Source organism: Sinohyriopsis cumingii, chromosome 13, assembly GCF_028554795.1.
Source record: "Sinohyriopsis cumingii isolate HCF-2022 chromosome 13, ASM2855479v2, whole genome shotgun sequence".
Taxonomy (NCBI): domain Eukaryota; kingdom Metazoa; phylum Mollusca; class Bivalvia; order Unionida; family Unionidae; genus Sinohyriopsis; species Sinohyriopsis cumingii.
In genome coordinates, this window is record NC_142973.1 from 41963304 (window position 1) to 41989857 (window position 26554).

At 35.7% G+C, this 26554-nt stretch overlaps 1 protein-coding gene across 1 annotated transcript in view; it reads left to right on the forward strand.

Moving 5' to 3' along the window:
• LOC149785286 (condensin-2 complex subunit D3-L-like) overlaps nucleotides 1-26554 on the forward strand; it is a 203629-nt gene that overhangs the window by 100140 nt on the left and 76935 nt on the right. Inside the window, exons 21-26 of the mRNA XM_089979161.1 lie at nucleotides 1295-1369; nucleotides 3828-3930; nucleotides 5719-5812; nucleotides 10711-10800; nucleotides 13202-13278; nucleotides 25221-25335. Of these exons, the coding sequence (XP_089835287.1) occupies nucleotides 1295-1369; nucleotides 3828-3930; nucleotides 5719-5812; nucleotides 10711-10800; nucleotides 13202-13278; nucleotides 25221-25335 (554 nt within the window). The remainder of the gene's footprint in view (nucleotides 1-1294; nucleotides 1370-3827; nucleotides 3931-5718; nucleotides 5813-10710; nucleotides 10801-13201; nucleotides 13279-25220; nucleotides 25336-26554) is intronic.

The window sequence follows — 26554 nt, forward strand, 5'->3', positions numbered from 1 at the left end:
CACCCCCGTCAGTTGAATTACTTTCACGTTCTCCTCTAAACTGAGAATTTTTATTTTCCTCGATGACATGTTGATCCTTTTGCAGTAAGTTATTCATGTTGCCAACTACAATACTGATAAAACAATTTTGTATGCATCTAAACAAATTGCCGTGTGTTTTTAAAGGAAGTGATCTTGTCATGTGATTTGTTAGTCGCAGTCTGGTACCCCATTGTTTTTATACATTTCTTGAAACTAGGTGAGGGAAGCCAAAACGGCTTCGATATGTACCATTAACATCACGCTGATTTGACCTCGCGGCCGCTAGAATTCGTAATTTTGACAATTATTGTCAGTAGTAATAGCCACTGATTACCAAAGTGAACAAGCTCAACATCTTACTAAGGGAAGCCATAAAGGCTATTAAACCATTTTCCTGCTGACTTGGGTATTGTACATAAATACTGCCACTTCTCATCTGTTACTACTGTTCGATAATTGTATTCTTAACAATTATCAGAGTGACTAAACCGGACATCTTATGATAACACAGCAGTAAGGCTAATTGGATTACATGTACGTACCCTTTTGTATGGATTAAAATTTGAGTCTTTCTCGGTTTTTATGGAATAAATTTGGTTTCTCTTGAGGCGTAAATGATATAATATTAACCATAGTGGTAAATGTACTTTACTCAACACTTCTTTCAATAACGAAAACCTGACATCTGGAAACAGAAATTGGATTACTTAACACACGTTATGAATACAATACTGGTTCTGGATACATATTCAAATAAAATGCGGCCGCTTGTGAGGGGTAAATTTTATAATTTTGCACTAATATGCTGGCCGCTGGTCGCGTTAGCCGGGTGGCCTTTCGCGAGGGGTACTTTTGAATACAAACTCGTCGGTGCCAATGGATTCTGGCCGTAAGGAGCGGGTGGCCGCTGGTCAGGGGGGCCGTTCAAGAGGGGGACTACTGTAATAACCAACCACATGACCAGGACTTTGTATTTTTGTCAATATTGGTGATAAGTGATGTTAATATAAGTGGGTAGGACTGTATTTGAGATTTACTGAGCTGTTATCCTTGTTTAAAAGCAGCTCATGCAAAGATTAACAATATCCAGTTGTATATTATATTAAATATCAGAAGTATGTGAGGAGTTACTTTTCGAAATAACTTTGTCCAGGCATTAGCACATAATGTGTATGCAAATTTATTTATCAGTGGATTAATTTATTTTCTATTCAGTCTATCTGTCCAACCCTGTCTATCTGTTTATCTATCAATCTTTCATTATTTCATCCAGATCAACAAAGGACTGCCACCAGCTGGCTTGGGGAATACTTGGAATTCTAGCTAAGGAGGAAAGTGTCGATCAAAGGTAAGGATAAACTGTTCAGCACAACAGAAGTCCAAACTCCATGGCAGTCATCCATTTAAACCAAACATCAGTGTAGTACAAGTCAGGTACAATGTGTCCCATTTTGACACTTTTATGTGAGGTTCAATGGTTGCATTTATCCAGATGGAAAATAATCTTCATAGCCGCATGATGCAAGAATAAGAATAAGCAGGAGTGGGACGAAGCAAGATGCAAGTTGCGTCCAAATTTACCATAGTTGCGTCCAAATTTACCATACATTGGGACAAAGCAAGATGCAAGTTACGTCCAAATTTACCATACATTTCTTCATCATAATTCTCTATAATTCTTGCTGAAAAAGCAATGGCTACCATTACCAGTCACAAAATGTGTAAAACCTCTTATAGGTGTACAGAATAATCACTCAGTCTTAATCATATTCACCACCATGCACAAGCGTTCCAGGCCTGCCAACCCTGACGAGTCCGTCTCAGTAAGGCAGTTGATTTTTTCTGTAAGATTGACCAGCTTTCAGTAAGGTGTAACAAAATATCAATAATTATTATTGTAAAGCTGGAAAACGTAATTAAAAGTTAAACACATCGATGATAAACATTATGTTCAACTGAAAAGTTTGTAAAGTACACGTAGACTTTATTTATCACTAGTACAGCTGCACAAACTCTAGTTCCGAACCCTATGCAGCTCAGTGGCTTCTTGCTATCTCTCAACTTGACATAATTCTTGGAAAATCTTTTCCATTTCACATGACGATGGGTCGCATGACAACGGCAATCATATCTCCTGCCACGAGACATACTCATATTGGCACATGATGTCCAATAAATGTAATTGTATCCTTTCCAGCTTTTATTCACAAGAATCTGAATACTCCTTTTTATTCTTCTGTGTTGATTATTAACACTTTTCTAGAAGCTTATTTTCCCTTTCTTCCTAAACATGCATCGCTTTCTGGACGCCATTTAAAAAAAAATTCTAATCAATAGTTTGAGCCTGCAGATGCTTTGCATAAACAATAAGTGCAGTTTAAAGCATATGGGGTGCTGCTGTAAAGTTAGTCCCTAGTTCCCTGACTAATTTCACTAGTTCTAAGATGAAACCCGGATCCAAATAAAACACGAATGAACCAATTACCCGAATTTTTTGGCTACAATCATTTTTCCACAGTTTTTGCTATGATGCCTTAAGTCCGTATTTGAAGGGTAATTTTTGTAAGACTTATGGCAAAATTGTAACAGATGGCAGGTCTGGTGTTCATGCATTCAGTATTGATTCAGTTTTGGCCCCTGTATCAGTCTGGTTCCCAATCCTTACCTATTTTTTGTTTAAGGATCTATATTTCAGACACAGACCACTGTATCAGATCTGCTTGTTTTTTGCCTCAACAAAATTGTACACATATCCTAAATTATAGGAAGAGATGTTCTGCAGTATTTACAGACTATTCTCTGTTATATACATTTGTGAAATCTGATTTGTCAGCTGTCTTAAATTCAGTTAAGAAATCCGAACTTTCAGATCATGTTACATTCATTTGAGGAATTTGATGTGTCAAAGTGTTACATTCACTTGAGGAATCTGTTCTATCAAGACTTATAATAATGGTACTAACAGCTGCCATGCTAGGCACTCAGCATTAAGAAGTTAGTGTTAAGACTGGTTGGCCTGGTGTCAGGATAATGTGACTGGGTGGGGCATCATGCTACATGTCTTTGGCATGATGCGCCAGTGCTAGACATCACTCTAAGTTGCCACACTGCAGGCATCTTAGCGATATGACTGAAAAATTGCTAAAGCTACATTAAAATCCAAATCACACACACACACACTCTGTAAAACTATTACATTCGCTTGAGCAATTTGATCTTTTACATCAGGAATCTGTTTTTTTCCCAACTGTTTTACATTCAGTTGAATAATCTGATTTGTCAAAATTTGTTTAAGTGCATCAATATTGCTGGAATATGCAAAGTTTGACTAGCTGTATGTCTGCATTATTTTAGAGAGACAAATGAAAATAATAGTACATAAAGCATTAATAGTACAATACATGAGATATTTTTGGTTGCTTCAACAATTTTTGCTACCTTAGCTTACGGTGTAGAAACCTGATCTCTCTGCTGCTCAACTGGAGTTAAATTATAGCTTATTTAAATCAAGAAATGTAACAATGATATACCAGCATACACATTATCAACATGTTCTTTCATCCTGAGATGTTAATTCACTAATACAGTAACGTCATGTTCATTTTAAAATGTGGATAAGTTGAAATCTAGAAGAATATGATTATTTTCAAAGTATTGCAATAGTTGATGAAAACAATATATACCAATTTCAATATTTTGCTGACTTAATACATATCTTTTTGTTTCTTTGTCAATATTTGCTGAATGTTTTATATAAGGATGAAAGTAGGTTGTGACATACTTTTTCAAACATTGTTTTGTTTTAGGCGCTATATCCAGAAGGCATGCCATCACTGGTCACGTCAGGGGAAGATCAAATCAGGACTGATTGCAGCCCTTGAGAGTCACATCAATACCATCAATAATGAGGTAGGATTGATAAAAGACACTTTCTTTGTCTTAAAAATGTGTCATATTTTTGTCTTCATTTGAATCAGATTTACCGTGGTTTCATTCTAGTTTGTGTATATCAGTTTTCATGGCTTTATATTTTTAAACAAATAAAAAGACATTTTCGTGGGTATTTTAATTAATGGAGGTAACTCTGTTAAAGATTGCATTTTTATAGATATTTTATTTCATAGATTAACCTCTACTAATGCTAAAAAAATTTACATTTTGACAATCGTGTTATATGGATATTGTCATCACTTCCAAATGTGACCTAACACATTACCAACTGCACCTTGCTCAATACAGTCAGCAGGCTATTATGGCAACCTGTATGTAGGGGAAGAAAGCATCTCAAGATAAAATGTGTGAGATATGTTTTAATTATCAATGGTTTTGAGAAAGCTTGACTTGGGGTATAATTTATGTCATGTTTATTTACATACAAACATCTGTATATCTGATCTTACCTGATTGACATGATATTTATTTATTCAGTGATTTCGTCCAAAAGTCATTGAAGTATGGGCTTAAGTATTCTTATGTGATTAGTGTGTATATACATACTGTTTAATTATATACACAGTAATTAATTAGTACTTGTGCTTCAGACAATAGTTCACTAATTTACAGTCCCTTGGGATTAAAGTGCATGGATGAAATGAGATGTCCTTTCAGGAGGATTTAAATTTTGACATTTGTTTGCTAACTATTTGCTAATTAGATGTTTGTATTGATCTATGCAATTTGTAATTACTAATTCACAAGTATGCTTCATATTTTTTTAGCACACTCAGTTTTCCTTTGCAAGCAGTACACCTTGATTTTAGTAAGAGTAAAATTATATCTGTACAATCCGAATTTGTATCAGATAAACAAAAGAAAGGATGAATCATTGATAGCTCTACTTATTGTTCGGTATTTTCCAGCAATTGCAGTGTATTAAATCGTTGCTTTAATGAAACTTGCTATTACAAATGCCTTGATATAACAAATAGCCACATTGGACCACCAGAGAGTACGTTCTTAAGGGAATTCTATATTGTGATCATGAACTCATTTTAACAAGCAATTTGTATGGACCCAAAATTATTCATTATAGCTAAGAAATGCTGTATATTTTGAATGTGACACTTGTTTTTCATAACAACTGGTAGCATTTTATTTTTAGTCTTGTTCAACCATACCTCTTCACCAAATGAGGGTCTGGTAAAGAGTTTTCCTTGTAATGCCAGAATGAGGCTTTCCCAAATTTGAAAAGTCATTTGATTGGCTGATGAGATGAGGTGATGTAATATGTTGTTGTGATGATAAAATGATGCCATGTTTTGTATAGAGATTGAAAGTTTCTTTGATTGAGTCATTCGTCAACCTGCATTGGCATCTGTTCACAGAGTGATGATTAATTTTATTCTTTTAAAATTTAAAATTTTGCTTTGAATGATTGCAGAAAGTATGTCTAGATACATTTTTTGAAAGCAAATGCCTTTGTAGTTTCATCTCAACAAATTTTGATCAAAGGGCTTTCAATCAGTGATAATGACATATTACAGAGATTTCACAGAGCCACACAAGAGTCTGGTTGGACAAGATTTGCATCTTTTTCCAACATAGATTAATTTAAAGGATGTGATAAACTTGAGTTTTGCTTAATGATGGAACATATAATGTATAAAATCTGTTGAATAAAACTATGTTCCAGTCAGGTTGTTTCATACATTTCATATCTGCTGAACAGTCATATAAGATGCCCACTTTCTGTATCAGGGAGCCTGGGTGTTACTGGCTGAAATAGCACCTGCTGCCCCCAGAATTAACCATGGATTTCTGATGAAGTACTGGGATGAGCATGCTCACCAAGGTGATTATTTACATTCTGATACTGGGTTATATTGTTATGTAAGCACATGTTTGTAAGAAAACTAAATATATCTATGAAGTGAATACTTGCAAAGAAATGTCTCAAAAATGCATAGAACAAATGACTTTTTGAAGTGTATATTGAAAACATGTTTTGTTTACTTTTGTTCTTTTGCTGTTTTTATTGGCAGAATTTGCATTAGGAGCAAATCTGCAGAGTAACAAGATAGTCTTGTTTGCAGTACACATGTAGGAAATTAAACAAGAGGAGTCATAGATAGTCTTGTTTGCAGTACACACATGTAGGAAATTAAACAAGAGTTGTCATAGATACAGTCTTGTTTGCAGTACACACATGTAGGAAATTAAACAAGAGTAGTCATAGATACAGTCTTGTTTGCAGTACACATATGTAGGAAATTAAACAAGAGTAGTCATAGATGCAAGAAATTCCAGAGTTTTAAAAAGTGCAGCATGGCAAAAAGACCTGAGTTAATAGGCATGGATAAAATAAAGGTATTTTATAGCATATTTCTTTAAATATATTTTTGGAACTTTACTTTAGTTGACAACATGTAGCCACCATTATGCTGAGGTGCCACAAAATGCTACATACAGTCGACTCCGGTTAACTGCACAGCCTTGGGCCCATCACGAGACTGCAGTTAAACGGAGTGTGCAGTTAACCAAAGTACGGTACAGTACAGCTTTAAATCAGCACAGCACGAACATAGGTGAAGAATAACATATAAAGATGATTAGAATCCACTCTTTCAACATTTACTTAAATGAAACAAGAGTCTACAATGAACAGCACTAACGTCATATTGTTGAATCAAACACAACGAAATTTACGATTTCCGAAAGAAATTGGCAATTGATGTCTGCACACAAGTTTTACTAATAAGTTGGTGAATTGCCAACTCTATTTTCTAAAACTGTTCAAGTAGCTCACATTCTCTCTGTTCCATGAATCTGCGTAAATTCCGGAGTGACTGTATAGTGACTTTAGATGAAACCTGGTCATCTACTGCGTCGTCGTCATCACTTCATCATTTTCTTCTTGTTTTTTTTTTCTGTAAAAGCTGCAACGATGGTAGAGTCGTCCATTTCACCTTCCGTCTGAAGACCGTCATCTATTGCAACATACTGTTCAAATTCTTCTACATTCATGCCGTGTGACGTTTCGAATGGGGTTTTGCCGATATAGGTGGGTCATCAAGTGACTTGTCATCAGAAGGCACCGAAAAACTGGCCCGCCTATAGCAGTTTGCTACGGCTGACTGTGTTACATTGCTCCAGGTATTTCTAATCATATGAAGTGCATTTAAAACTGTCAGCTTCCTTGTCTGGTTAGACGCTTTTTCTTCGGGAGATGATCCATCAATGTCTGACAGCAGTTTTCGAATAACAAGCGATCTATAGAACTTCTTGAAATTCGCTATAATTCCTTGATCCATTGGTTGAATCAGAGAAGTTGTGTTCGGAGGAAGGAAAACAATCTTAACATTTGACAGTTTGATGCCATCGCCATGAGCTGCACAATTGTCGCACAGCATAATGATGCTTCTCTTTTGCAAATGCATTTGATTGTCAACGCGCTTCAACCATCTCTTCCAGATTTCTGTTGTCATCCAGGCGTTTTTGTTTGCTTCATACTGTACTGGCAGCTTTTTCAAATTCTTAAAACATCGAGGGGATTTGCTTTTGCCAGTCACCAAGGCATCCAATTTTTCGCTACCATCCATATTGCATGCAAGCAAAATTGTCAAACGATCTTTGGCAATCTTACATCCCAGTGCTTCTGCTCCTTTGAAAGACAAAGTCCCATCAGGTAACGCCCGCCAGTACAACCCAGTTTCATCGGCATTGAAGATGTCTTTTGGTTGGTAGTCTTTAAGGATTTCGGGTAGAACATCAATTACCCATCGTTCAGCTCCAAAGTCATCTGCATCCTGTTTTTTGCTGTGTTATCGTTTAAATTGAATTCCATTGTGCATTTTCCATCTTTCCAGCCATCCATTTGTTGGTTTGAAATCATGCAAACCCGAACCATTTGCCAATTGATTAGCTTTTTCAAGCAACAGTGGTCCACTTGTCGGAATCTGTTGACTGCGAGCTTGAGCGAACTATTGTAACAGTGCTTCTTCAACTTCTTCGGACTTGCCACCTTGTTTGCGCTTCTGGGAAGGATTGCTGTTATTTTGCCAGTCTTCAATGATCTTCTCCTTGTTCTTGAGGATTCGCGAAATCACACTGTGACTAACACCGAACTCAAGTGCAACAGAGGCCTGACTTCTGTTGTTCTCAACGCATTTTATGACCTCAAACCTTTGAGCTAACGTCAGGGATTTACACTTGCGACTAGTCATTTTAGACTGTAAAATAACGCTCATAAATTCAAGGTTGAACTTCCAATGATTACCCCCTGGTTCAAATCACGGTTTAGAGTAAGGTTTCCCATGCTGTAATATGATTGTTCCCACGCTATTGCTCCCTGGTGGGCGGGAATATACATGTATCTACCACCTATGGCATCCTTTACATGTCAGTCACTTACAAAGTCGCATTTACCGGCTTAATTGTCTGCTTATTTGAAGCGCTACAGCAGTGGACTGGCAATAACTGATCCTGACTATACATTGTGCAGTTAACCGGAGTAAAATTGTAATGAATAATGTGCCACGGGCAGAAAATTTATCGTGCTATTATCAGGAGAGTGCATTTAAGCGAAGTGCAGTTATCCGAAGTTTGTTCCTATTGAAAAGCATTGGGAAAAAATGGGACCGGCGTGACTACGTGCAGTTATCCGGAGTGTGCAGTGAACCGCTGTGCAGTTAAGTGGAGTCGACTGTACATACATACAGACAGACAGACATACATATAATACTGGGAACTTTTTTCCTTAAATATTTTTTTAGATGGAAATACATTATAAATGAAGATATAAAAATAATACGACTTTTTGAATACTGTTGATATAAACTGCAATTTTATTAAAAGTAAAATTGGCATTAAGGGGCCCTAAGTGGCTGAGTGGTTTAAAGCGCTCACTGTTACACATCACTGCCATCTCACCTCTGCGTGGGTTCAAGTCTCAGGCTCAGCCAATGTGGGTATGTGAGAAAGCTTGCCAGTAGCTTCTTGTGTGCCAGTGGTTCTTTCTGGGGTTTTCCCAGGTTCTTCCTCCACCATTAATACTGGCCACCATATATAGCCTCTCTTGTGCAGAAAAATGGCATTAAACCCTACAACAACAACAACAAGTGGCATTAAATGTAGAAAAAAAATGGATTCTGGGAAGTACAGACTTATATTAGTAGTACCCCTGTCACTATCCCAAACTTCAAAAATAAGTAGCCATACAAGTTTACAAACATTTCAAATAATATTTACTGTTTTATGCACAATCAGGCTTCAGTAAGGCCTATTCGTGTCTCTTTAAGTTGACCGACACCTGGCTGAATGGAATGGGTAATGGCAAATCGACTGGTGACTTTTGATCTAATTTTGGTGTCAAAACTGAAGTGCTTCAAGTCTGTCAAGTCAGCTTTAAATTGGTTCAGTTCATATTTAGAAAAAATCCCAGACAGTTTTTGAAGGAAATACATTTTCTAATCAATAGCAATCTTATTTGGTGCTCCATAGAGTTCCATACTAGGTCCTCTTCTCTTTTTCATTTTATTAAGTGATCTTTTAGTTTTGATTTCACTCTCACTGATATGGTTACTGATGATAAAATTTGATCGGCCTCTAAAGTGTACATCATCATGGTTATGCTGGCACCTTTATTGATTATAAATGAACTATATTTCTTGTTTGTAAATTTAATGCTAATATAGTTTTCCCCCTTAGCCTGTTAATTCATGATTGGAGTGTGATCTGCACCTTTAGTGGCATCAAAAAACGTATAGATGAAAATTATTGATTGCTATGGCTTTTTACAGTAGGAGCTGGGCACAAAGCTGGATCAAGAAAAGTGGGTGTCGAGTCTAATCATTACCAGTATATTGGGTAGTACACAATTTTTACCAATACAGGATGCTTTCATTATGATATCATAGTGTGCAGTATTCAATCTGGTTTACACTGGATCACAGCTGTTGGTTGAATTCATCTCTAGAATTTGTCCGTGTACTTCAGCTCTGTTTTTCAATGTATTTCCTGGGACTTTTATGGAAGGAACTGCCACCTGAAGGCACAGAGTTGTAGAACAGGCTAAATGCATTCTCCTGCATGCTGTAAAAGGTGACTGACCATAGGTAACTTGTTTGCTGTGGGCTGTGTCAATGTTGGTGGAGGAGTGCATCCTGATAGTTTAGTAGAGTCAAATGGTTGCCACACCGGTGCAACAAACCACTGGCTTCAGATGGATGGGTAACGAGAGAGACCCATTTTGATCAATTTGTCTCATCAAACACACTTTCAGAGTCTGCTTTCGAGACAATCAGTTTCACTGTTCTGCCAACCTATGAAGGGTGACCATTTTGATTCAAGAAAGATAATATTGTTCTTGTAACCTTGCAAAAGACTTACTGAGTAATGTCGCTTTTTATTATATCGGTGTATGACCCTGTGTACAACTGACACGAGAAGCACAAGAAACAGATGCAACTTTGGATAAATGTTTCATTATTATTTTCAAGCCTGCCAGAGGGATCATTTTGGTGTCTGTGCCTGTCCGACTGTCCATATCCTACATTAAGATCAGTGTTACATTTTTGTACATTAAGTTCAGTGTTAAAGTTTTTTACTTTTTAGCTAAATAAAAGGCATGCAGAGCACAAAAGGGTGTGTGGGTTGCCTCTCAATTTGAGCTACGACATTGATAAATCATTGATCAAAAGCCACAGATGATATATTGCAGTAACTTTCTATTTGAATTTGTTTCTGTTACAGCAAACTCCAGCAAGATAATGGAACGGGTTCTAACAGTGATGAAATATGTATGCAAACATATTCCCCATCCTGAAAGGGAGAAGCTAATCGGTTTGTGAAATATTTTGGTTCATAGCTCAAAAGAAACTGTTTGATTTTCTGAAATGACTATGGGCCATTCCATTCAATTTTAGGTTTATTATTTTAATGCTAACCATAAGTTTTAATCAGACTGGAAGAAGAGCATTTTTATCTTCCAAATTTACAGCATGGGGGGGGTATTAATACCAGTCACAGACCAGAAGAGATTATGATATGGCATTTAATTAGCTGACCATTTAGGGTAAATTATCACTGCTTCACCTAAATTAGTGGGTGAATCATAACCAAACATTACAGACATATTCATTGCATGGTCTGGTTGACCCCAGAAGAAGAAAATGTTGCCCCTCAGACATCCACTATGGTTGACATGGCAGCCATTTTAAAAATCTTAATACTGCTATTTCAAAACGGATATACTTATTGAAATTGTTTTTTATTAAAAGGCTTCTTATGATGTCTAGTTGGTCCAAAATGAAATGGTATTGATTTTAAAAATCCAGTATGACTGTCATTGTGACCATTTTGTAAATTGTTATTACCACTCCTTCTGAACAGATGGTCATATTCTTTCCAACAGGCCTGGTTTTTCCTACTTCTTTTGCCTTTTTCTCCATATCACTGTCAGACTTTCTGTTTTTCACTACTTTTTCCAAAATTTCCCTTCTATCACTACATTTCCATTTTATGTAAACAGCTGAGAAAATTGGCTGTTTTGCTATACACACATTCAGAGAGATCTATTTTGCCTCTTACTTGCAGCCATCTTGAGAAACTTGTTAGAGCTGTAGTGAAAGACTACCATTCCACACTAAGTAAAAAAAAGGTGTTAAAAATGTAGGCAACATATTTTCAGTGGCTTGTAAAAATTTAGTTTCTTGTGATAGGAATACATTTTTGGTACATTGTAATGAGACAAGTTCAGATCTCTCAAAAAAATTTGTTTATAAACAAGTTTGGTTTCACACAGATGATTATACAGGTAAATCAAAAGGTAAGTTAAAGGTAAATTTCATTGTATTCTCTCTAAGCTGATAAATAAAGAATTTAAAGATAGATATGTGGTCAGTTTTTATCTGTTGTGGTGTTCTTACCAATCATATTTTGAATAAATGCAATGTTATCATATCTCACATTTCATAGAAAGCCACAGGTGTGTAACATTATTTCTACAAGTGTTTAAGTGTGATTAAAACACGTTTGACTTTGTTTGCACCAGATTGATTTTTCAAAAGTCCAAGACATTTCTGTATCATCACTGAAATTCAGCTAGCATTTTACTTGAACAAACTTATCACACAACATAATTTCTACAAAATTGGATCCAGCTAGTCAGAATGTATCACTTGTAGACCATTACAGTTCTTCATCAGATATAATTGCTATCAATATCAAAAGGCTATAAAATAGCCTTTTTAATAACCTACCTTACAGTCTGAATTTATTCAAATGGTATCCAAATGAATCATTCAACAAAATAATTATTTACTGATGGGGTACTTCCAACACTGACCAACCTGAGAACATGTCATCAAACTTGACATGAAAGTGAGGCTGTAATACCGATCTGCAGTGTTGAGCAGGGATTATTGTTTCTGGACTGCTGAACCTTTCAGAAGTGTTGAAAATGTTAAAAACAAGAATGGTCTTATCTTGGATTCCTGTAGCTTCTTTACTGCCAGTAGAGCATCAGTCCTTCAGTGGAATCTTGTGTTGCGTGGGTGTTTATTTGTTGCTCTACATGTTGTAAAAAAAGTCCCATGTCAAAAATACTAGTAATTTTGATAGTCAACTAAGAATTTGATTTTATTACAGAATTCAGGGGAAATAAATGATGTATGTATATACAAATGAGATTTTAAAAAATGACAATGACATCCATCAAGATGACAAGCTCTAGACAACCTGACTCCCTCAATCACTAGGAATAAAATGTTGGATACTTAGGAATGAGTTTAGTATTATTTATTAAATGTGCTAAAATAGCCAAGTTGTACCTTTACATATTTATTAAGGAGTGTTAATCTTAAGCAATAGAATGAGGATAAATTAAAGGCATGAATTAACTGTAACAATAGGAATGAGGGTAAATAAAAAGCCTGAATTAACTGTAACAATAGAAATGGGGGTAAATAAAAAGCCTGAATTAACTGTAACAATAGAAATAAGGATAAGTAAAAGGCATGAATTAAATGTAACAATAGAAATAAGGATAAGTTAAACTGTAACAATATAAATAAGGGTAAATAAAAGGCCTAAGTCAGCTGTAACAAGATGGTTCCATTTCAACAGAAGAATATTGGATCAAATCCCATCAGGTTAAAGAATGGAGTGATTGATTGAAAACAAGAGAAACTTTTATTTGCTTTCTTTACACTCTGTACTACAGACCTATTCTCAATGGTTTCAGAGGATCTGAAAAGATGCTTAATGAAGTTTGACTCACCTCCAGAGCTTATCTCCATTACTGTATCAACACTTTCCAAGGTTAGTAAAGTAATTTTTTTCTTCTATTTTATAATTATTACCAAGTGCAGCATGCTATATTTTGAGTTATGATTGAATATGAGGGAAATATGTTAATATTTATGTCGGGGGAATGGTGGGTGCTTTTCTCCACAGATTCTTGTTCCTTATTGGTCTGTGAGAACCAGAGTTTCTGCTTCTAGTTTTGATCATTGAACTTGATATTTAAACAAGGTCTGGAAAATAAAATCTACATCCAAACAAGTGGTTAGAATGTCCACTTCAGCTGTAGTAGGTTCCGGGTTCGAGCCCTGGAGACTTATAAAAATGGTACTAACAGCTGGCTCGATCGACACTAAGCATTAAGAGGTTAGTGTCAGGACTGGTTGGCCTGGTATCAGGATAATGTGAATGGATGGTACATGATGCTAAATGTCTGCCGCATCATGTCCCAATGCTTGATATCATAGTGGTGTGACTGAAAAATTGTTAAAGCCACATTATAAATAAAAAACACACGCAAACCCCCCTACACACACACACATACACATCCAAACAACTTAGGTTCACATCCTTGTCCATCGGATGTAGAGGTCATACATTTCATCCAACCTTTCTTCATGAACTTTATCATTGGTTTTTATGCCAATGGTGAGATTTATGTATGGTATAATTGGTCACAGCTGTTGTACATATTCTCAGGGCTTTATACTTGATTGTTTTATTTGCCTTAATGGCCAGTATGAACCACAGTCTTTGCATGCATAAGTACAAAGCATACATTTGTAGAACTACAGTTCATTTATATCAAACTGTTCTGCATGATATTAGGTCTTCTAAATCCATAAATAGTCTGCATCATAATTTTGGGTCTTTTAAATTCATAAATAGTCTATATCATAATCCTTGGTCTTTTAAAACCAAAAATAGTCTATATCATTATCCTTTGTCTTTTAAATTCATAAATAGTCTATATCATAATACTGGGTCTTTTAAATCCATGAATAGTCCATATTATAATCCTTTGTCTTTTAAATTCATAAATAGACTATCACAATTCTGGGTCTTTTAAATTCATAAATAGTCTGTATCATAATCCTTGGTCTTTTAAATCGATAAATAGTCCACATCATAATCCTTGGTCTTTTAAATTCATAAATAGTCTATATCATAATCCTTGGTCTTTTTTAATTCATAAATAGTCTGTACAGGTACACCACCGGTTTTCTGGCAATGGATAGTCCGGCACCTCTTTTAGATTGCACATAATTATGAGAGGGCACTTAAAATACTCGACACCGCCAAAATAGTTCACTGGGCGCTCACTCACTTGGATTGTTTACACTGCAGTTGTTGGTGGTGTTACTTATATTTTGTGTGATTCTCTGCTTATTTTACTTAGATTTAACCCTAGCTATGCCTTACATTTAACCCTAGCTGTGGCTTACATTTAACCCTAGCTGTGGCTTCTAAGAAAAATTCAAGTGTCAGTGTGGTGGTGTCAAGCGTAAGCACAAGTCAATATCAATACAAAATAAAGTAGAAAAATTGAAAAAACTGGACCGTGGTGTTTCCGTGCTGAAGCTGTGACACATGGTAGCAATAACAACGTGACCAGAGGGCACTTAAGTCATGCAGAGTGCCACAATCTTACTATTTTTGTACAGAGAGGGTACCCCTCTTTATGGGGCACCCATTCTTTTAATTTTGATCGGATAGTTTCATGAATGGCGGAAAAATTTTACATGATAACCTGCGCAAAGGAAACCATTTGGCTTTTCTTTTAAACTATATGTTATTGGTAAGAATTTAATACGGCTTAAAGAATATTTTCATGAAAAATCCACAAAACGTATGGCTCATGGAGGTTTTATTTATGTTTCTAAATATAGAATGTGCCAAGAATATTGTGGTTCTTATCTTTGTTTCGTGGGAATAGGGCTGTATTATAACATACCCTCCGTCTCATCTTTAACTGGAAGTGTGTGTCAGTTCTCTCCCTTGAGCACATGGTAGAGGTTTCAACCACAGAGTCTAACGTTTTATCAATAAAGGACCACAAAATCTGTGACAACACGAAATCACCATATCACTATAACAAATATACATATATTTATAGTACATTCAGGTGATTTATTGTAAGGTACTTTACTGACAAAATAAATCAGATCCTTCAGTAGTAACTATATACTCAATGAATGTAAATATCGTTGCTACTGCTACCTGTAACCAGCAGTTTGTTTTTATTATTACTGCTACAGAATAGTATAAAACCTGTTTGATACCTTTGGATATGAAATTAATGTAGTAGTAAAAAAGATTAATACAAATTTATATTTGTATCTTCACAGATGAGATATGTTGTTTTCTGTTTGAAGAATAAGACCACCCACCCACCCACTCTGTAATAATTTAAAAGAAACGTTTGAAGTTTTTAAGGTTACTCACAGTTCAGGCTGTTGTAGCATCCATACCCCCTGCATAAACATCATTTATCTGTGATTTTATTTTAATTTTACACTGTTTAAAAAATAAGTTAATATTATTATGACAAAAAATGCCAGCACAATCCAACTATACAATAAAGCAACTGCAAAATAAATAAATAAAAAGTATATACAGCACTGTATTTAACTTTTCACAGGAAATATTGGAGAAAAATAAATATTTTATGTAAATTTTCAGTCATGAAAACAATATATTTTGATGAATTAGTCTAAACAAATTCTAATACAGGTAGACATTTAAAAGGAATAAATATCTGGATTTTCTTGTTAAATTTGTCCTTATAGATTTCTTCTGAAAAGTAAGGAGGCAGACGTTACCAATCCCTTTTTTTCACTTTCATGTGAATAACACATGAATAAAAACAAGCTTTAAACATAATAAGGCTTTTGGATTTAGACATACACTCATAATTGTAAATTCTGAGTGTGTGTGTGTGTGTGTGTGTGATTTGGATTTTTAATGTATCTTTAACAATTTTTCAGTCATATCGTTACGATGTCAGCAGTGTGACAGTTTATAGTGATGTCTAGCACTGGGGCATCATGCCGCAGACATGTAGCATGATGTCCCACCCAGTCACATTATCCTGACGGCAGGCCAACCAGTCCTAGCACTAACCTCTTAATGCTGAGCGCCAAGCGAGGCAGCTATTAGTACCATTTTTGTAAGTCTTTGGTATGACTTGGACGGGGATTGAACCCACGACCTCCCGCATCTGAGGTGGATGCTGTAATCAATAGGCCAACGGAGCAGTGAAATTCTGAGTGCTTACTTTTTGGAGAATTCTTCTTTTTTTTGCAGGCAATAAAATAACTTTTCTGCACATGCTATGAGCAAAAACCATGAAAAGGTGTATACTTTATTTGCTAATTTGTTATTTCTGATGCTTTGACCATCTTAAAAATACCATATTTATTAACCTGAGATGAAATTTTAAATTTGGCCTGTTTTCCCTACGTATGGTATTGTTTCATCAACTGATTACAATATAAAGAAGCAGAGGGACAAAATATTAAAATTCCATTAAGACAGTTGTTCCAAGAAGTGAAGGAACGTTAGAAAAACAATGAAAGATGGTAAGAGTACTGAGCATGACTGAGTGATGATAGAATGGTTTCGACAATGTTGGAGTGATGGAATGGACTTGTCTGGCAGAATGGTAAAGGACCAGGCTCAGTTGTTTCATAAAGAACTTAAAAGTAGAACATGGGTGTGACTATAGTGAAGGATGGCTTCAAAGGTGCAAGAAGCATCATGGAATTTCCATGTATAAAGTGTATCGAGAAAAACGGTCTGCAGACCGTGAAGGAGCTGCCAAGTATGTGGACAAATTTCAGAAGCTTGTAGTTGATGAGCACCTCAGTCCTGAGTAGGTGTATAATGCAGATGAAACTGCATTATATTGGCGATGCGTGACCTCAGTTGGTTTGGCAAAACTGTTAATCCGGCAAGGCTTTGGAACCAAGGGTGCCAGAAAATCTGTGGTTTACCAGTATCATAATTCAGGGTCTTCTAAATTCATAAATAGTCTGTATACTAATCATGGGTCTTGTAGGTCCATAAATAGTCTATATCATAATACTGGGTCTTTTAAATCCATGAATAGTTCATATCATAATCCTTTGTCTTTTAAATTCATAAATAGACTATCACAGTTCTGGGTCTTTTAAATCCATAAATAGTCTATATCATAATACTGGGTCTTTTAAATCCACGAATAGTCCACATCATAATCCTTGGTCTTTTAAATTCATAAATAGTCCTTATTATTATCCTTGGTTTTTTAAATTCATAAATAGTCTATATCATAATCCTTGGTCTTTTAAATTCATAAATAGTCTACAGTAATACCTCAAACATTCGCGAGGTTAGGTTCCAGAACCAGTCGCGAATCAGGAGGAATTGCGAATGTTTGGTACGAGTCACTAAAAATGCTAATAAATGCTTATTTCTAGGGTTTAAACCCTAAATATGACCCAAAGCACTTTAATTTCATTTAAAAGTTAGCTTAATACATTACCCTTAAAAAGAGAAATAAATGGTTGACGTAAAAATAGAGTACAGTATCGCCTGATGGGTATTTGCCACACTAGCGCATTTACAGTACGGTACATGTATACATGTACTAATATTACCCCTATACTAATTCATTGGCTGCCGTTTCCTTTTGCACTCACAGTAAGGTAAAACCAAGTAACGAATGGGACTGTAAACTTAATGACTGACGTTTTCTTTGTCATTGTCAGGAAGGTAAACTAGGTAAACTTCATATGTCACAGAAGTCATATAACGAAGGTACAATTCAATAAAATAAAGAAAACATGTACGTAGAGGGTACCAATGAAAATTTCGCGAATCTGTGAATTCGCGAATCCAGAAACGTGAATACACAAGGTATTACTGTATATCATAATTCTAGGTCTTTTAAATTCATAAATAGACTATCACAATTATGGGTCTTTTAAATCCATAAATAGTCCTTATCATTATCCTTGGTTTTTTAAATTCATAAATAGTCTATATCATAATCCTTGGTCTTTTAAATTAATAAATAGTCTATATCATAATTCTGGGTCTTTTAAATCCATAAATAGTATATATCATAATCCTTTTTTGTCTAAATTCATGTTACTCTGTAAATAGTCTATGTCATAATCCTGGGTCTTCTAAATTCATGTTACTCTGTAAATAGTCTATGTCATAATCCTGGATCTTCTAAATTCATGTTACTCTGTAAATAGTCTATGTCATAATCCTGGATCTTCTAAATTCATGTTACTCTGTAAATAGTCTATGTCATAATCCTGGGTCATCTAAATTCATGTTACTCTGTAAATAGTCTATCATAATCCTGGATCTTCTAAATTCATGTTACTCTGTAAATAGTCTATCATAATCCTGGATCTTATAAATTCATGTTACTCTGTAAATAGTCTACCATAATCCTGGGTTGTCTAAATTCATGCTACTCTGTAAATAGTCTGTATCATAATCCTTCTAGTATTCAGATTTTCCACAAAGTAAAACTATTAATATGAAAAGTAATACAAATGGTTGACTGACTAATATTCAATTAATAAGACTGCTTCAGATAATAATTGACATGAAAGCATTATTGCCTGTACATATTTAAGTCCCTGCAGTGATTATACTGAGGGCTTATAGGAATAGGCATGTATTTCCATCACATTCATGTACATTCCAAAAATCTTGTGGCTGATGAGTCATCTGAAAATTTGATGGACTGTGTTAAAACTTTACAAACATTATTGACATGAGGTCTTGTCATCACACTGATGCCTTGTAGCCAACTTGGCCTGAGCTCGCAAAAACTGCTGGGTGAATTTCAATCAAACTTGGTGTTAAAGTTTACAAGGACATGCCCTACCAAAATTATGTCTGGGTTAACTCCCCATATAGTTATGTTATTGTATATCGCCATTGCTTTTTGTCAACATTGGATATGGCACATTAAGGATATCAGTAAAATAAGAGATTCATGATACCGTAGTTTTGTGATACACCATCCTGTCAGTCAACATAAATCTGTTTACAGTTCATTGCAATACAGTGCACTAATATAGAGTAGCATGTTTACCATAATAGGCTGTGTAATCAGCATTAGTACATGTGTGTCCATGTTTACCATAATAGGCTGTGTAATCAGCATTAGTACATGTGTGTCCATGTTTACCATAATAGGCTGTGTAATCAGCATTAGTACATGTGTGTCCATGTTTACCATAATAGGCTGTGTAATCAGCATTAGTACATGTGTGTCCATGTTTACCATAATAGGCTGTGTAATCAGCATTAGTACATGTGTGTCCAATATAAACAGCAACAGTCTACAGGCAAAAGCAGGGGAAGATAGCTGGAATTCTCATTGATCTTTAACCTTGGCAGTGGCACATGGCCAGGCATATATCTTCAGTCAGCTCTACTGAGAAATAGTACCCATATGATATTGTTGCATTAATATTGCATAAAGCGTGGCAATATTGCTGTGCACCTTTGGGTTTTTGACAAGAACAAATGGTGTGCTTTATATAGCAACATTGTGGAAAACCTATTTTCACCTTCTAGAACAGCTAAGCCAGTTTTGATCTGTCTTGGTAGAAATGTTCCTTAGGACATACCCTATCAAAATTGTGTTGGGGATGGCTACTTTAGCAGTTGCATTGCTTACATCAAACCATATGGAAACCTTATTTTCAGCTTTATTTCCAGAACAGCTGAGACTGTTTTTGATCAAACTTTACAGGAACGTTTCTCAATTTGCCATGTTGGTAAACCTACTTTCAACTTTTGCAAAAAAGCTGAACCGAAATTTTGATAAAACTTGGTAAGATTGTTTTTAAGAATTTGCCGTATTAGTTTTATTTGCATGGTCACTCCTCTAGCTATGGTGTAAATTACAAAATAACCAGGTGGAAAAGTTAATTTCACCTTCTTATTTACAATGACTGAGCCAGTGAATTTTGTAGGATTGATTCTTTGGACATGTTCTTCCAGATCTGTGTCCAGGTTGGCTTAACTAGCAATGGCGTGGCTTCCTTAACAAATAAGCAGAAAACCTTTCATCATGTTCTCTAGAGTAGGCGAGCCAATTCTCAATAAAGTTGGAATATTTCATAGGACATGCATTACCAAATTTATGTTTGGAGTGGCTTCCCCAACAATGGCAAAGCAGCCAGTGGCAAACTATTTTCAACTTCCCCTCCATGTATGGATGAGCTAATTTTAATTAAAGAAATTGTACTAAAAATACTTTGGATATTCATTACCAGAATTTTGTCTGGGGTGGCTAGCCCAGCAACAGTATGCCTTCTGTAACATCCAGGTAGAAAACTTGTTTTGATCTTCTTCTCTAGAAGTCGCCCTGAGTGGTCTGAAGTGCTCGCCGTTATGGATCACTGCCATCTCACCTCTGTCTGCATGGGTTCAAGTCTTGGATTCGGCCAATGTTGGTACGTGAGAAAGCTTGCCAGTAGCTTCTCGTGGGTCAGTGGTTCTTGCCGGGGTTTTCCCGGGTTCTTCCTCCACCATTAATACTGGCCGCCATGTATAGCCTATCGTGTGCTGAAAAATGGCGTTAAACCCCACAACAACCACACAAAAAAAATCTCTAGAATGGTTTAGCCAGTTTTGATCAAACATGTTTGGAATGTTCCTTATAACATCCTATGATGAAACAAATGTTCAAATAACAGTAAGTTTTGGTGACTATTCAAATTGGAAATTGGTCCTTGAATATTCATTGTATAGGCCCACTTTTAATTGCACCATGAGAGTTAATGAAAGTTTTAGATGGCCTCTACAGTGCTTGGTGTCATTTACCTACGATATTGTTAGGCCAACAATTAGTTCTGTGTCCAGGGTTGGGGTGGGGGGCTTTTGAAACTTCCGTGGCTGCCACCAGTAATGTCAGATTGTAAAAGAAACAGAGAACAATTTTTTGGTCTACATACTATATACATTGCCATTAAACCAGAATCCCATGAAGCTGGCAATTTAAGAGGAGCCATGGATTAACCATGCTGAGCTGGGTATCAATACTCTAATTTGTGTCACCAGGATAGAAAAATGCCATAATGCTAAGTTTGGCAATCCCAGTTGTCATACATTGGTATGGCATCTAATCCGGTAAATCATCAGAAACACAACACTCTGCTATTTTGTCAAATAGGTAAGATAACATAATCTATAAACAAGAAATGCCACAGATCAAGATGTTCAATAACTTTAGCTCACAAAGAATTTACCATTATGGTTTCATTTTTTCCATAATATTTCTTAAGTAATTATATGAAAATAAGTTGGAAGTTATATTTTTTAAATTATTTGGTTGTAATTATTAAATGCTACATATCCAGGTTTAATCTTATTTTTTATCAAGGATTTTTGTTTTAAGTATCACAAAGACTTTTAATTTAAAAATCTACCTCAGACATTTGTTACCTTTAATACCAATTCTAAAAATTGAGACTAATGATAAAGCACATCTTTCAATTTTAAAGGTAGTTCAGACTTGGAAAAGTTGACTAGATTAGCCTCAGCTTTCACGAAACTGCACCATCTCACCTCTGTCTGCGTGGGTTCGAGTCTCGGAGTATGTACTTTATCAGCCATCATTAGGAAAATTCAACAAAAATGCTGCAAATAGGCAAGTTTTCAAAACTATTGCCCATGTATTTGCTGGTCATAACATTTTAGGGAGATGGGATAATTTGAGTACCAATAAAGTAGATGAGTACAAATTCAAATAGAGTTGGTTTGTGATAGTGGGGCTGGCTTAGACACACTGCACACATGGAAAATGGTTTTGAGAATACACATAGAGTGGTTCTCACATGCATTCTTCATTTTCATTGGCTGTCACTAATTATGCAGATATAACAATGGCAGATTTGATGGGAATGAATGAGTCCATATTTGAAATCTCTTTAAAGTGTTGTCTCAGATGTCATCCACACAGTTTTAACAGTGGCAGGGTTATGTAGCTTCATAATTCAGCCACCTGGAAGACATGATGAATCGTTATAATGAGACGGGTCACAATTGTTTGCCGAATTTGTTCAAACTTTTGGTCTTGTGACCTTTGATTCAATCCAGGTTGGTGATGACAATGGTAAATATTTCATGATGACATCACAATAAGTATCTGAATGCAAGTCAAATACAAGCTTTGAATATTCAAATAGTAGAATCGGGTATTCGTTTCAGCACCATCCCAAGCAGAGGTGGGGTTTCCATAGCAACTAAGTGAAAACCAACAAATGATACTCATCAGTATGGCTATTGTTCTTCAACGGTACTAATCTTCCTTTCTTTCTAAAATTGTCTTTCAATACTGGACCAAAGCATAGAACCCTAAGCATGAACACCAGACCAAAACAGATAGAATCCTAGGCATGAACATCAGACCAAAACATAGAATCCTAGGCATGAACACCAGACCAAAGCATATGTAGAATCATAGACATGAACACCAGACCAAAGCATAGATTCCTAGGCATGAACACCAGACCAAAGCATAGATAGAATCCTAGGCATAAAAAAAAACCCAGACCAAAACAGATACAATCCTAGGCATGAACACCGGACCAAAGCATAGATAGAATCCTAGGCATGAGCACCAGACCAAAGCATAGATAGATTCCTAGGCATGAACACCAGACCAAAACAGATACAATACTAGGCATGAACACCAGACCAAAACATAGAATCCTAGGCATGAACACCAGACCAAAACAGATACAATACTAGGCATGAACATCAGACCAAAACATAGAATCCTAGGCATGAACACCAGACCAAAGCATAGATAGAATCCTAGGCATGAACATCAGACCAAAACATAGATAGAATCCTAGGCATGAACACCAGACCAAAGCATATGTAGAATCATAGACATGAACACCAGACCAAAGCATAGATTCCTAGGCATGAACACCAGACCAAAGCATAGATAGAATCCTAGGCATAAAAAACCCCAGACCAAAACAGATACAATCCTAGGCATGAACACCAGACCAAAGCATAGATAGAATCCTAGGCATGAGCACCAGACCAAAGCATAGATAGAATCCTAGGCATGAACACCAGACCAAAACAAATACAATACTAGGCATGAACATCAGACCAAAACATAGAATCCTAGGCATGAACACCAGACCAAAACATAGAATTCTAGGCATGAACATCAGACCAAAGCATAGATAGATTCCTAGGCATGAACACCAGACCAAAGCATAGATAGAATCCTAGGCATGAACACCAGACCAAAACAGATACAATCCTAGGCATGAACACCAGACCAAAACATAGAATCCTAGGTATGAACACCAGACCAAAACATAGAATCCTAGGCATGAACACCAGACCAAAACATTGATAGAATCCTAGGTATGAACACATTCACATCCATGTGAAATATGCACAATACACCATAAAGTTGATGAATTTCAATAATGAAATAACTTGTCACATATCACTAATATTAATCCAATACCTGGAAATTATCCTGTCATGAGGGTCCTTCAACCAAAGGCACCTGCCATATTGCTGTTACCTGTACCATTAAGTTGGTTGTTTCATTTTTAATGGCATATTGGCTACAATCATGGTGAGAAAACTGGAGCTGAGTGCCTTCCCCAGAAACACATTGAGGCAGCTGATATTGGCTGACCTGGACAAGTATTGAACCTGCAACCCTTGGATTACAAGTTCAACCATTTGAGCTACCATGAATCTCTTAGTGATTGCAAACCCACTTGGGCCTCATGTTTCAAGAGTTATGTCCCTTCATGGTATTAAATTGTAAATATTATATATGAGGATTCTTGTAGGTGGCACTCTACAGTTTTGCATTTTGCATAGGGTTAGAATTTTACAGGAAAAGAATTTCCCTGGCTTTCCTCATTAGTTATACTGGCTATTTAAAAAAGACCTTTTTTATCTTAGGTATAATTCAAAGAACCTTTAATTCCCATTATTTTGGTGTATGATTGATGGGTGTAATATGGGTTATAGAGTATACAGCTTGGCCTTACTCCAGATGTGCACCTTTCAAAAATGTGCTACCTCCACTTGGTCATTTTCACTTCCTGAACTTCAGAGGTAAATTGTATTTGAAAAAAGAGCCGATAACTTTTTTTACATTTTATATATGTAGTAATTCATTCATTACACTTTCAGAAGCTGGTATTGTCTAGTCTGGCAAAATTCATTTTCCCTATTTTAATAGCTGCTTTGGATAGTATACTTTAGACTAATTCAGACTGATTTTTTAGCACAAGGGAGCCGTCATTTTAGTTAGCAGTGTGCTTAGATCATGTACAGTTTCCAAAAGTACAATATCTAAAGAAATATCATGCACATTACATTAATGTAGCATAGAGGTATGCCAAAATTCTCTCCATTGTGCATGTTTTAAATGCAAACTACTTCAGCTTACATACTTCACTCTCTCAAAAGTACATGACTGGTGAGCGCCCCCATATTTCCCTGAAACTTAGTGGACATTGATGACATCAAGTGAAAATTTGCACAAGGTTCTGTTCTCATGCTGTAATGTGCTTTCCAAAGATATGCTTTATTTTTGGTGTTAAATGATAAAACTTATTGGAAATTTGCAAAGCATCAAGGGTGACCCAATTTGAAAGATGAATACAGGCCACTTTTGTTTTACTGGACGATGATGAGAGATAGACTTTAAAGCTTAAAGTCCTCAATTGCAGGGCCAATATCATGCATTATAAGGTTTTGTGTCAAGACCCTTTAGAAATATTTAATATTGTAAATATAAGAAATTTCAAAGGGGAAAATGGTGCCCAGCAGATAAAATGATGGATTTTCACCAAACAAATCAGATGGCACTGCAAAAAGCCACTTTGTTAAAAGTGACTATATTATTTATCGCTGTCCAATGATCAGGCTGTATCTATTTTTAGCTTTGTGCTGCAGAAGCTGAAGAAGCAGGGATCCAGTCTGTAAAAGATGACTGGTGTTTGGATCTTTTATCTGCTTGTGACCTTTACCTGTCCAAAACTGTCTTGGAAGAGGAAGGTAACCATTCTTAAATGTGCCCACCATTTTTATTTTGTACAGTAGAAATTGTTTATAAGAAATCTTAAGGAGCTGCTGAAATTTGGTAGTGTCCAAACAGAATTTGTTTGCAGGTTATACTGTATTCACAATTTAGGTCAATTAAAGTTTTTTGGGTGGTGTTCAAAACAATTTTGATATTTGAACAGAAACTAGTTAATTTATAAACTAGTGAATAATATTGAACTAATTTTAATTATAATAAATTATACTGATGGGATTGAGATCAAAATCAGGTAATATATGGATCAATAAGTTTGGTACTGGGTATATTATATTTAATTTTTTTAATTTTATTTAAATGGAATTGATTAAATAGTTATCGGTGATCCTTTAGTTTTCTCCCTTCATCTCTCATTTCTCCTGCCTTTGCTGAGGGGTACAAGTGTATAGAATATAAATCTAGACATTTATAAATTTTATTTGTTCCAAGCAAGTGTCAAAACTTTGAATGTATTTGTGTGTGTGTGTGTGTGTGTGTGTATGTACACCATTTTTTCAAATCAAAATTAAGCATACATTAATGATATCAACTTAGATCCATTAAAGTTGGTCATAAACATGGATCTGTTGATGAGGAACCCACAATAAAGCAATAAAGTTCATCAGGAAGTATAATATATTTATATCGATATAAAATCATTGCATACGTATACAGTACATTAAGCACAAGCCTTTACTATTGTCAGTTCAAATCAATAATTTATGTGACATCCAGAATTATTCATACAATAGTCCCCCTCTTATAAGGCCACCCCTAATGCAGCAGGGGAGTGGACTTATGATGTGGGTGGCCTTTCTAGAGGGGGATGACAAATGCGATTAGTAAATATTTTCATTAAAAAATCACATGCCTGTTGTGAAATAAATGTAAAACAAACTGTGTCATCATTTTCAGAAGAATGCTATGAATAACCATTGATAGTTTTAAAACTGTCTTTATAATTATGTTACAGATCACAAGATCTATCACTTTGTTACAGTCTAAAAAAACAAACCAGTCCCGTCACATTAAAAATATCCTTGCTGTCATATCCCATGCATATATCGTTTAGTCTTTTGTTCCAATCTTCGACAACTTCATTATTAACATCAGCTGATTCTCCACTAAGGACAGAACACTTAATATTGTGTCGCACATGAAATTGTGCAACCATCCGTTACTTGCGGTAAAGTCGTC